The sequence below is a fragment of the Molossus molossus genome, unplaced genomic scaffold, assembly GCF_014108415.1.
Source record: "Molossus molossus isolate mMolMol1 unplaced genomic scaffold, mMolMol1.p scaffold_m16_p_10, whole genome shotgun sequence".
In the NCBI taxonomy this organism is placed as follows: Eukaryota; Metazoa; Chordata; class Mammalia; order Chiroptera; family Molossidae; genus Molossus; species Molossus molossus.
The window spans coordinates 37,109,869-37,122,069 of NW_023425345.1; the positions used below are offsets into that span (position 1 = coordinate 37,109,869).

The 12,201-nt window shown below is 41.8% G+C and overlaps 1 protein-coding gene across 5 annotated transcripts in view; it reads left to right on the forward strand.

Moving 5' to 3' along the window:
* Positions 1-12,201, forward strand: part of PPFIBP1 (PPFIA binding protein 1) — a 166,474-nt gene that overhangs the window by 148,376 nt on the left and 5,897 nt on the right. For 4 of the 5 annotated variants that reach the window (XM_036252624.1, XM_036252627.1, XM_036252626.1 and 1 more), the window contains 6 exons: positions 608-779; positions 3,384-3,534; positions 3,847-3,975; positions 5,718-5,868; positions 6,814-6,925; positions 7,071-7,159. In XM_036252624.1, coding sequence (XP_036108517.1) covers positions 608-779; positions 3,384-3,534; positions 3,847-3,975; positions 5,718-5,868; positions 6,814-6,925; positions 7,071-7,159 — 804 coding nt within the window. Of the gene's footprint in view, positions 1-607; positions 780-1,261; positions 1,295-3,383; positions 3,535-3,846; positions 3,976-5,717; positions 5,869-6,813; positions 6,926-7,070; positions 7,160-12,201 lie in introns of all 5 variants that reach the window. The other variant, XM_036252628.1, reaches the window with a different exon arrangement.

Below are 12,201 nucleotides of genomic sequence, written 5' to 3' on the forward strand. Positions count from 1 at the left end.
TGTGAATATATCCCAGAATCCAATTTCAAAAATACATTTTAAACAGTAGCTGCTTATGCCTTCATTTTATTATTAATACTTGGAAAAGAATATTTTAAATTATTGGAGTACAATCTCCTTATATTGCCTGTCTAGAAGCTTGGGAATAATGCCTACTTTATAGAATAATTATATTATGTTGTATTGGGCTTCAACTGATGCAGTTATAATGTAAAGAATGTGAACTGTATTTTAGCCAAGTCTGTGTCATAATTGTTGGAAAAGTAAGAAGTCTATCACTGTTCTAGTTTTTTATCTTCATGTCTTTTGGGGGAATGAGGCAAATAACATTTGAGAATTTCATATCTATCCTAATATTTAAGTCCCTAATATTTAAATACATGGATTATAGGTTAGTGACGAACATGCTTTTGTGGTGGTTTCTTAAGTAGCTTCCAGGTTCGACTTTTTAAACTTCTACTGTGGCACTTGATATTCACAGTCAATGTATTAGTTTAGTTATCCTTTTAAATAAAATCACGTATGTAACATATTCAGTATTGTGCCCGGCAGGTACTAATAATTATATGCATCAGTGTTGTTTCATTTGTTTTTACTTCTCTCTCAGGATAAATCTCCGGTAGAAAGCAGCCCATTTGGAAGCCTCCCTCCCAAAGCCCCAGGACACGATGCCTCCGTGGACGACAGCCCCTTTGGCACTCGGAAAGGCAGATCTTCCTTTGGCCGTGGCTTTTTTAAAATAAAAAGTAACAAGAGGACAGCAAGTGCACCCAACTTGGGTACGTCTGGCCGGAATGCCTTCGCCTGCATTCCACCAGAACAAGGAAGAGATCAATCTCTTCTCTTCCCTTATTCATCTATTTATACATTTCTCTTTCTCAGAAATGAAGGTGAATGGCTTAGAGAAAAAAATTGGCAAATATGCTTCCATGGATTTAATTCAGTGGTATGAAGTTAGTTCTGTGTAGACTCACCCTGCTCTCTGTTCTGGGGTGTAAACAGAAGAAAGACCTAAGACCATGATTCTCTTTGACTTCATTATAAACAGCTTCCCGTCTGTTTTTGAAGGTGGACACGTTAACCCCATGTCATCACTGCTGTGGGGTCGGCGTGTCACGCAGGAAGCACAGGGTGGTGCCTGCCTTCCCTCCGCCGTGTGTATGTTGGGAGAAGGAGTCTGATCTGTGTTTCATTTTGTCATTCCCCTGTGTTCTCTCCATTGGGCTGCGTGTGATTGTGTGCGTTGTTGGGATATCTGAAGATCGTAAACGAAGTGCCAGTGCACCCACCTTAGGTATCGTACCCCTGCATGCCAGCCTTGGCCAGCCCTGCACTCCAAACTGAGCTAATCCCTGCTCTTGGCATCTGTGATCACTAGAAAGCAAGCTGGCCGCAATGAAAAATGTAGTTCTCTACTCCAGAGTGTTCTTTCCACCTTCTGCTAAAAAGGACTCTCTAGAACCTTTGCTTCCAAGCAGAAATGCTGTTTTAAGCAATGCTCAGGACACCTGCGAGAGGCGTGGGCAGGGGACCCGGAGTCGTGCAGGGTCCCCGTGCAGCAGACAGTGTGTCCTGGGCCGTCAGCTCCGGCTTTCACCCCTAAAACACAGTTCCTCTCACACTAACCCCCAGGTCCTCGCAGTTCCTTCTCCGTGTTTCCATTTCCCCCAGCCTCCAAAAAGAAATGTTTTTAGCCAAATAGTTCTGTGGAAGACACTGAAAATGGTGTTTTCACACTTACTTCTCTTGGGGGAACGTTCTGACTTTTTATAGGTTTGACAATAGAGGTAACATATAGTGAGGACACAGGTAAATTTATGTGTTATTTGAGGAGTTGCCCCCAAAGTGATATTAGGAAGGGGAAGCTCCATTTTACTCTTTAAAGGGCAGAGTTCCAGGAGGGAAAAAATTCTAAACATAAAAATGAGATGTTTTTAAAATGAGGGTGGGGTAGGCAACGTTTCAGGGACTCCAATTCCCATCATGGTTGTAGGGTTTCTGTTACCTAGGATCATCTAAGGTGACTCCTCTCTCTCTGTAGCCTTAAATGTCTAGAATGAGCACTGGATGAATAAAATAAACTGATCCAGTCAGACAACTATTTTCAAATGTTTTGATACCTTTCTTAGAAGAAAGGTATTGTCAATGCCAAGAGGCAAGTGCTGCTTACTATAACCTATAACCACAGCTCTGCTTCCTAGAAAAGTCATCCTCTGCAACCTTTACAGCTTTCTAAGACACTGCTCCTGTGATTTTTGTATGACTTTTACTTTCCTCTATAAAAGTGTGAAATCTCACATTGAAGAAACAGTGGCCCTAGTGTTTGCTAGTGTGGGATCACCCGTTAAGAAACAGCTACAAGAACTAAAATAGTTAATGCCTGGAGATCTGGGAGTAGCAAATTTGGACATTATTTTTGTAAGGCAAAATCAACATACACTAATTTTATGTCAAAAGAAAAAATTATTCCCATTCAATTCATTCTCCCCTCAGTGCCTAGCATATACTAGGTTATAAACAGAAATAAAATTCTTAAATAATGAATTGCCAGAACTTGGTAACGGATTTGAAATAAATGCCAAAGGTAAAGAAGGAATGAAAAGAAAATGACAGAGATTGAACTGGAATGCAAGGAACAAAGGAATATTTGTGAAATATTAAATAAGGAAATTAAGAGAAGACTCAGGAAAATTTGCTGAGTCCAAGATGTCCCTGACACACCAAATTGGGACTATGTAGAGCATTCAGGTACTGAGGCTGGGGAGAAAGATGAGGCCCAGAGATTTTGATGCCAACTGCTTATCAATGAGAGAAGCCATCATTTAGTGTTGAGCATAAAGTGTGTGAGCTTGTCAAGAGATCCTGCAGAGGGAACTTAGAGCAGAGTCGTGGAGTGGAGTGAAGGAGGAAGAGAAACAGGGTGCTGTAGCAAAGAAGGAACTGTCAGATGACAGATCTGGGAGAGTGTCATGACAAGAAAGAAGCTAAAGGAGATGATGAGTTTGAAGGGCGTGGAAGATAGTCAGCAATACCAAATGGAATAGCAGGATTGAGAATACTTTCATTATGAGTTAAATCACTGAAGGAAAGAATATGGCAAGCCTGTCACACCTCTGAATCTCAAAGAGGTTGTAATTCTTAAGTTAATTGACTTTATACATAGCTGATATAGAGTAGAGTATACATTTGAGTTCCATTTTTAATATTTGCAGGGTGCCCTTTGTAAATCATTGGTTTATAGACCAACAGAAGAATTCTTACTAGTTGTTAAAGCCAAGAAAGTTAACATTTAGTCATATTCATTTTATATCTTAAGAGGAGGGACAAGGGCAACTCATTTATATATTAAAATTCATTGAGTTTGTATTCTCTTCTTGGAATAGCTGAAACAGAAAAGGAGACAACTGAGCACCTAGACCTGGCTGGTGTGTCTCCTCGGCCAAAAGATTCTCAGGGGAGCAGCCCCTTCCAGATGTCCCCATCATCTCCAGATCCCAAAAAGAAATCCCGAGGCATCATGAAACTCTTTGGAAAGTAAGTAACAGAATGAACAAGTGGAATGGGCTTTGTCTTACATGTTGTTCAAATGTAGGAAGAAATGGAAAATTGGCTGAAAATGAATATGAAATTGTAAAGCTTTTGTGTTCCTCTTCTGGAGGGAAGATTGTGATTTGGGATTCATTAACTCATTGGGTCAAAAAATTTAAATCCAAATGTCTATTCTAATGATATACAAAGAGGAGTAGCTTAAATGTATGCATCAATTACAAATGTTCTGATTAACTTTAAAGGCCAAGGTCTCCTCAGGTCAAATACAAGGCAATGTGTGTTGTATCTTCTCTTCAGACTTAGGAGAAGTCAGTCTACTACATTCAACCCAGATGACATGTCTGAAACTGAATTCAAAAGAGGAGGGACAAGGGCAACTGCTGGGCCCCGATTGGGTTGGTCTCGAGATTTGGGACAATCTAACAGGTAAGAACAGCCAAACCAATGGGCCTCATGAGCACCTGCAATGTTAGTATTGCCCATGGGTTACACAGTCAGATCCATTGCTTACTGCCATGCTCAGTGGAAGGGTCCGCCATCTTTAGAGGAATGTAACATGACAATGGTTGGTGAACAACTGTGCAGAAGATGTGGGCTGCGTGAGGAGCCACAGCTAAAGTATCCACAACATCTGTACTAGAATGACTATTGAACTTACATTTTCAAGGAAAATAATTATAAGTACTCTAAAGCATAGCCTTGCAAACATAGGATAATGTAGAGTTTAAGAGTAGGTTCCAGCCCCAGCAGGGTTTTCTCAGTAGTTAGAGCATTGGCCCACGGGCCAAAGAGTCACAGGTTGGATTCCCAGTCAAGGGCATGTACCTCGGTTGCTGGTTCAATCCTCAGCCTTGGTCAGGGTCATGCGGGAGGCAACCGATCAATGTCTCTCTCTCTCTCTCTCTCTCTCTCTCTCTCTCTCTCTCTCTCTCTCTCCCCCCCCCTCCCTTCTCTCCCTCTCTATCTGAAAATAAATGGAAAAATAACCTTGGGTGAGGATTTAAAAAAATAATAATAAGAGTAGGTTCTAGAGGCAGACTGCTTGGATCTGATTTTTGGCCTTCCCACTTCCTGTAAGCTGGGCAGCCTTGAGTCACGGCTTGCACACTCTGTGGCTCTGTTTCTCATAGCACCTACTAGTACCTATCCCAAAAAATGGTTGTGATGATTAAATGAGTTTATATGCTAAGTATCTGGCAAATAATAACTGTTTAATAAGGATTAGTGACTAATGGAGTCTGTGAAAGCACCTAGAGACACAAATTGCATGAGAAATCTTAAACTTATTAGGACTATGTAATATTTCCTTTATCACAGCTCTAAGAACGCTCCTGCACCTTTCTCACAGTTCAGGGCTGGTTTGGAGCCACTGTATTGACCTACTGAGCATAAAAAGGGTGGGGTTGGCAAACATATAGCACAAACCATTGATACTAAATCTTATGAAGGTGATAATGGGCTAGAGATTTTGTAAAACGTGGTCCCTCCCACTCGGGTGGAAGGCTGAGTTTCATCAACAAGGAAACACTCTTTAGCCTTCTTCAAATACTGAGCAGTCTCACTTGCCATATGTTCTCCTTGTACACAGTAGAGGACTTCCTTGTGCTGATTAAAAAAAAAGTCTTGTTTATCACCACATTTTTTTTTTTCAAACAGGAATACTATTTGAGTGTCAAAGTAAAAGAAAACAAAAATTTGCTTTGATTATACTTCTTATAATCAGTGATGACATATTTCCCTCTTCTTATTGATTACCTTCTGGAGAGAAACCATAATTCTGCTGATGTTATTTCAAGTTTGACTTGAGTTTCTTTTCATCTGACCTAGTGTTTCCTGTTTGTGAATTCAGTCTTCAAACAACATTGGTTGAAACTAGTACAATGACTTGACTTGTTGGTTTAGCTCAGTATTCTACAGAGCATGTTTTTGCTAAACCACGTTGACTCTTGTGGTTTCATTTGAAATGAAGACTGTGGTCTCACAGGGTCACTTTCAACTCCAGTGCCACGTCCTCTTCCAAATATGTACTGATAATTAAGCTTTGCATAGTCAAATGTGATTCACCAGGAAATTCCCACATCTATTGAATATACAGTTGTTTAACCTTGATGATAAGTCACCAGACTGGCTTTGAATTGTTTTTCATGCAATTGTTCATTTTCCTATAGTGACTTGGATATGCCATTTGCCAAATGGACCAAGGAGCAGGTTTGCAATTGGCTTGTGGAACAGGGCTTGGGGTCCTACCTGAATTCTGGCAAGCACTGGATTGCATCTGGCCAGACGCTCTTGCAGGCTTCTCAACAAGATCTAGAGAAGGTGAATGCTTCTCTGTTTTGTTTACATAATGAATTCTGAGAGAGAGATAGAGAATATGAATGTAGGATTGTTTTCTACACCTAAGAGGGGGATGGGGGAACCAGTAAGTGCTCTTGGAAAAGTCTGGGTTTCCTGCTTCATGCTTATTTTATAACATGGACTAAAAACAAAGGACCTGGTTATAATGATTCCTTATGGAATACTTAAGCCATTGGGCATTTTAATGAAAAATAATTACCCTGGCCGATTTTGCTCAATGGTTAGAGCATCAGCCTACGAGTTCAATTTCCAGTCAAGGGCATGTACCTGGTTTGCAGGTTTGATCCCTGGCCCTGGTCAGTGCCATTTGTGAGGCAACCAATTTATGTGTCTCCTCTCTCTGTCTCACTCTTCCTCCCTTACTCTCTTCCACTCGATCTAAAAAAATCAATGAAAAAATATCCTTGGGTGAGGACTAACTAATAATAATAGTAATAATAATAATTGCATGGCCATAATAATAAACCCTAAGCTTATGCTTCTCAAAATAATTTTGTAGTTTTATCATTAGCCCATCTCCCTAGTATAATAGATGCAATTCAACTTCACTTTGCAAAAGGCCAAAAAAAAAAAAAGGAGCCCATTTTATGTTCCATTATTTAACATTTCTTCCCGATTATTTTACACAAAGTAAGAGAATTCCTGTTATGCATCCACAGTTCCAGTCTTGCATAGGAAGGAGCCTACTCGTGCTGTCTCACACACCACTAACTAACTGCAGTGCTCTTGGCTTTCTGGGGCCTTTTGTTCGGCGACGTTTTACTAGCCCGAGTTAGGATTCTGACTTAATGTAATTGTTGGCTCTCTGATGCTCGCTTCATTTTGAAGGAATTCACATCCTTTGCCAGTGGCATCCGGCCCATATTGACAGAATGGTAAAGCCAGTGTTTCTGTTTGTTATTTCAGGAACTTGGAATCAAGCATTCACTTCATCGAAAGAAGCTCCAGCTGGCATTGCAGGCCCTGGGGTCCGAGGAAGAAACCAATCACGGAAAGCTGGATTTCAACTGGGTCACAAGTAAGAGATTTTTAAAGTCTTAAATTCATGAATAAGTGAGTAAGCAAATAAATAAATACTGCTTTTTTTTTTTTTTTCTCTTCTTTTTTCTTTTTAAGAACAGGTTTTCTGTGACATGTTAACGACACAGATTTCTCCCCTTTAGGATGGTTGGATGACATTGGTCTCCCCCAGTACAAGACCCAGTTTGATGAAGGACGGGTAGATGGTCGAATGCTCCATTACATGACCATTGTAAGCGATTCATTCCTGAGGTTTGGGGGTTTTCACAGCGATTCCACCGGCGTTTGAATGTGTTGCTTTAACTTGAGGAGAGGGCAGGAATATTTCCTGTTAAGTTGAAGTACGACTTGGTGGTTGCAACAGCCTTGGAAAGTTGGAAACCTAATTTAAATGAAACTGTCCAGAAGGTTGATTTTATTCATGTTCAACACTGTAGATATTGAAGTGCACACTTTGAATGGGTGAATTTTATGCGGAGTGAATTATATCTTATCATGATGTTTTAAAAATACAATGTGGAGTTTTGAATCCCTGGCAGTTTCTAAATTATATATTCCTGTGTGCGGTGACCGCTCAGGAAAGGCTACTCTGCTGAGCTGCAGTCCGCAGGGACTGGTCTTCTCCCTTACCTCTCAGCTTCTCACTTCTGCCCAGTTCTGCTAGTGCGGGAGTCAGCGGGGTAAAGAAGTAGGGAGAGGATTTTCACTCTGACTCCTTCATTAGGGTTCATGTGTGTAGCCTTTTGTCCCGTGGGGAGAAGGGCTTTCCAGCAGTGGAGAGAGATGGATTCCAGGAGCACGTGTTCTAGATGCCACAGTCCCATTGGGGTTCCACCTGACATGCTTTTATTAAATGTCGTGTGTGTGTGTGTGAGTGAGAGAGCTAGGCCATGGATTCAACCACCGCATCTCCTTAAATAAATTGGAAGTTCCAAACAGCTAACTTAAATGGGAATTTTTCAGAATTAAAGAAACTTGGAGATCAGCTCGTGGGATTTGTTTTCTTCTCTATCATTGAACCAAAGTCCTGTTCTTGGTGGGCACATCGCATAGTACTTACAGGTGGTATGTTGTGCATTTACTGTGTGCCAGGCACCTTGCTCGGATTAATACCCAAGTCAGTCTCGGCAGTCCTGAGTTAGCATTCTTCTTATCCTTAGCGTGTAGGTGAGGAAACGAAGGAATAGAGAGGTCAAGTAACTTTTTTTTTTTTTTTTTATCCTTTTTTATTTTTTTATTTTTTTCCACATCTTTATTGTTGGATGTAAAATGTATTACAGATGTTCCACATTTTCCCCCATTGACCCCCTCCTCCCCACTCCCGCCCCCCTCCCACCTTTTCCCAAACTATTGTCCGTGTCCATTGGTTATGCATATAAGTTCTTTGGTTTATTTCTTCCCACCCCCCCAACCCCTTTCCCTTTGAGGTTTGTCAGTCTAGCAATGAATTTGTGCTTCTTAATCCCTTCACCTTTTTCATCCATTCCCCCAACCCCTTTCCCAACTGGCAACCAACAAAATGTTCTCTGTATCTATGAGAATGTTCCTGTTCTTCCTGTTCATTTTGTCTGTAGATTCCATTGTTGATAGATATGTATTCATTGCCATTTTGTTTGTTCATACATTTTATCTTTTTCTTTAAAAAGACCCTTCATCATTTCATATAATAACGGTTTGGTAGTGATGAACTCCTTTAACTTTTTCTTGTCTGGGAAAGTTTTTATATGTCCTTCGATTCTAAATGACAGCTTTGCAGGATAGAGTAATCTTGGTTGTAGGTTCTTGGTTTTCATCACTCTGAATATTTCTTGCCACTCCCTTCTGGCCTGCAAAGTTTCTTTTGAGAAATCAGCTGACAGCCTAATGGGAACTCCCTTGTAGGTAACTAGCTGCCTTTCTCTTGCTGCTTTTAGGATTCTCTCTTTGTCTTGAACCTTTTGCATTTTGATGATGATGTGTCTTGGTGTGGGCCTCTTGGGGTTCATCTTGTTTGGGACTCTCTGTGCTTCCTGGACTTGTATGTCTGTTTCCTTCACCAAGTTAGGAAAGTTTTCTGCCATTATTGTTTCAAACAGGTTTTCGATTTCTTGTTCTCTCTCTTCTCCTTCGGGCACCCCCAAGATGCGAATGTTGGCACGCTTGAAGTTGTCCCAGAGGCTCCTTACACTATCCTCATTTTTTTGGATTCTTTTTTCTTTTTGCTGTTCTGGTTGGGCGTTTTTTGCTTCCTTATATTCCAAATCGATGGTTTGCTCCTTGGATTTACGTACTCTATTATTGAAGCTATGTAAATTATTCTTTATTTCAGTTAAAGCCTCCTTCGTTTCTAACTGTGCAGTGATCATTTCTGACTGGTACTTTTTTTTTTTTTTTTTTTTTTTTTTTTTTTTTTTTATCCTCACCCGAGGATATTTTTCCATTTTTTGTACAGATAGAGTGGGAGGGAGAGAGAGGAAGGGAGAGAGAGAGAGAAACATCGACGTGAAGGGACACATCGAGTGGCTGCCACCCACACGACCAACCAGGGCCGGGGACAAACTGCAACCGAAGTACGTGCCCTTAGCGGGAACCGAACCCGGGTCTCTCGGGACCACAGGCCGACGCTCTAACCGCTGAGCCAAACTGGCCAGGGCTCTGACTGGTACTTTTTTATGCTCTTGAGGCCCTCACTGAGTTCATTGAGCATCCTTATAAGCAGTATTTTGAACTCAGCATCTGTTAGGTTGCTTATCTCCATTTCGCTTAGTTCTTTTCTTGGGGTTTTGTTCTGTTCTTTCATTTGGGACCTGTTTCTTTGTCTCCTCATTTTGGCTGCCTCCCTGTGTTTGTTTCTGTGTATTACTTAATGAGAGGTATGGGGCTCGCTGAGACCCGATGCTGCTCGTTTGAAAGAATTTAGGAAAAACCTGAAGCAGGATCCAAGACAGGCCAATCCTATGGTTAAGCAAGTAGCAACAGCTTGGGTGGGCTTGAAAGTTGTGTGGGGCGGGGTGGGGCGGGGCCTCAGGGAGTCAGCAGGGCGGGGCTACCAGTGTGAGCCAGGTTGCTGGAGTCCCAGATATGGCGACTGTCTGCCGCCCCAGGGAAGGGCTCACCAAAGGAACAAAGGCCTCTGACAGCACGTTTGTCCCCGAGAAAGCCCCCTCTCCAGCCCTCGCTCCAGTGCCAAACAGCTCAGTTCTTCCCTGTATTTCTCTGGTGCCCCTCGAGCTGCCTCCCCTCCGAGCTTAGAGGGAGAGAGTCCGATAAGTCAGTGCGCGGGCCCTTTAGGGAGCTGCCTGTGGCTCCAGCCAGGTCAGCTTCCCTGAGCCTCAGTTTCTGCTGGTTTTTCCAGCCAGAAGTTATGGGGACTTCTCTTCCTGGCACTGGAAACCTGAGCGGGGCACCTGGTGTGGGACGGGGACCCCTCAGTCCTCAGGAAGGACCTTCCCAGCCGCGGGAGCCTCCTGATTTTTATCCGCCACACTTGGGTGTGGGACCAGCCCGTTGCACCACACCGCTGCGCCGCTGCCGCCACCCCTCGCGCTGCCGCCCCTCCTACCGGTCTGGATGTAGCTGCTTTTTTTTTTTTTTAATTACGTAGCTGTAGGACTTCCATTCAGCTTGATTTCAGGCGGTTTTGGATGATGGTTGTTCTGTAGTTTTGTTGTAACTTGGATGTGGTTGTGGGAGAACGCGATATTGCGTTTCCCTACGCCGCCATCTTGACCGGAAGTGAGAGGTCAAGTAACTTGACCAAGCTTCCACAGTGTTTGAACCTACGCTATTTCCAGATCCCTGCCCTTAGTAGTCCACAGCTCTGCCTGGGGCAAGTTCAGTCAATATTTGCCTGCCTATCTAGGTCTGAGTATGTTCCCCTGGGAATGTGAGCAGATGCAGGCTTAGAATCATAAAAAGCACACGTGTAACTTTTCATGGCTCTAAAAGAATAAGTTACCTTAGAAGATTTGACCCCAGAAGTTCTAAGTCATAAAAAATCAGTTTTCATGGGGTATCCTGGATTGGATTCTGGTGCAGAAAAGTAACCTTCATGGAAGAATCGTTGAAATCTGAATGAAGTCTGTAGTTTAGTTAATTTTATTATTATCTGTATTAATGTCTTGGTTTTAGTGACTGTAGCATAGTTATATATTAACACCGGGGGAAGCTTGGTGAAGGGCGTATGGAACTCTGTACTGTTATTGGTGACTCTTCTATGAACCTAAGAGGACTTAAAAATAAAAGATTTTTAAAAATCCAAAAAAGTGTTTTTGATGGAAAAAGAAAATGGCCCCTACTTTTAAAGTCCCTTAAGTTAAAATAATTAATACTTTACATTATAAACATTATGTATTTAGATTAAAAAAAAAAAAGATAGATTTCAAGTTGAAAACAGCCCACTTGGGAATGTTTTGAATGGGTACCTCAATCTTAGATTAAAATATGGTAAATGTCCTTTCTAATTCATCAGGCACTACCTTTACAAAATTAGTCCGGAAAAAAATTTAGGAAAGGATTTCTGCTCAGTTAGTAGCCTTTCAGGATAATGATTGCCTAATATCAAAAATATTTTTATAATAGATTAAATTTTTTTTTTTCCTCACAAGAAACGTGTTATCAGTAAGGTGTCCCTGCCATGGGTGTTTTCCTTGTTTATTTTCTGGGTGTGTTTGGAAGAAGACCAGTGCTTATCTTGACACTGCCCCCCAAGTCACCTTCTAAAGTAATTTGTTCTGGGGTGTGTGGAATGTTTGAAGTGTGCCCAATAACCACAGACTGGTGAAAGTTATTCCTTGGAGGAAATGATTGGTGATGTGTGCTGATATTTATAATTCCTTAATTTCTTTACACTCAACTCTCAACAAGATCTTTGCTTTGGTTGACATAGGCTTTCCAAAAATTTCCACCAAGTCTGCTAGATAAAGCATAAAAATCAGGAACTGGAGATTTCTTGAGGCTGTGGAGGAATGGTATAATGTGACCACACTCCTGGTTTTCCCCCAGACTGATGTGTCTCAGCTCAGAAAAGCAGCCTTGATCGGCAGTGAGCATCACTCGCAGGTCACTTTCTGCGTTGCTTTTCGGACTGTGTGTTTCAGGGCCTTGGGGGTCCCACGGTCCCGTCTTGGAATGTCTGGAAGAGAGAAATAGGTGGAAGTCAGTTTCAGTGGGAACAACAACAATTTTGGTTTTTGTGTATATTGGGGTCCTAGAGATATTGATTGGAACAAAAAAAGGGTCCTGTATTTAATAGACTTTGAACACAGGGACAGCCCCTTGGGGTCTGTGGCGGAG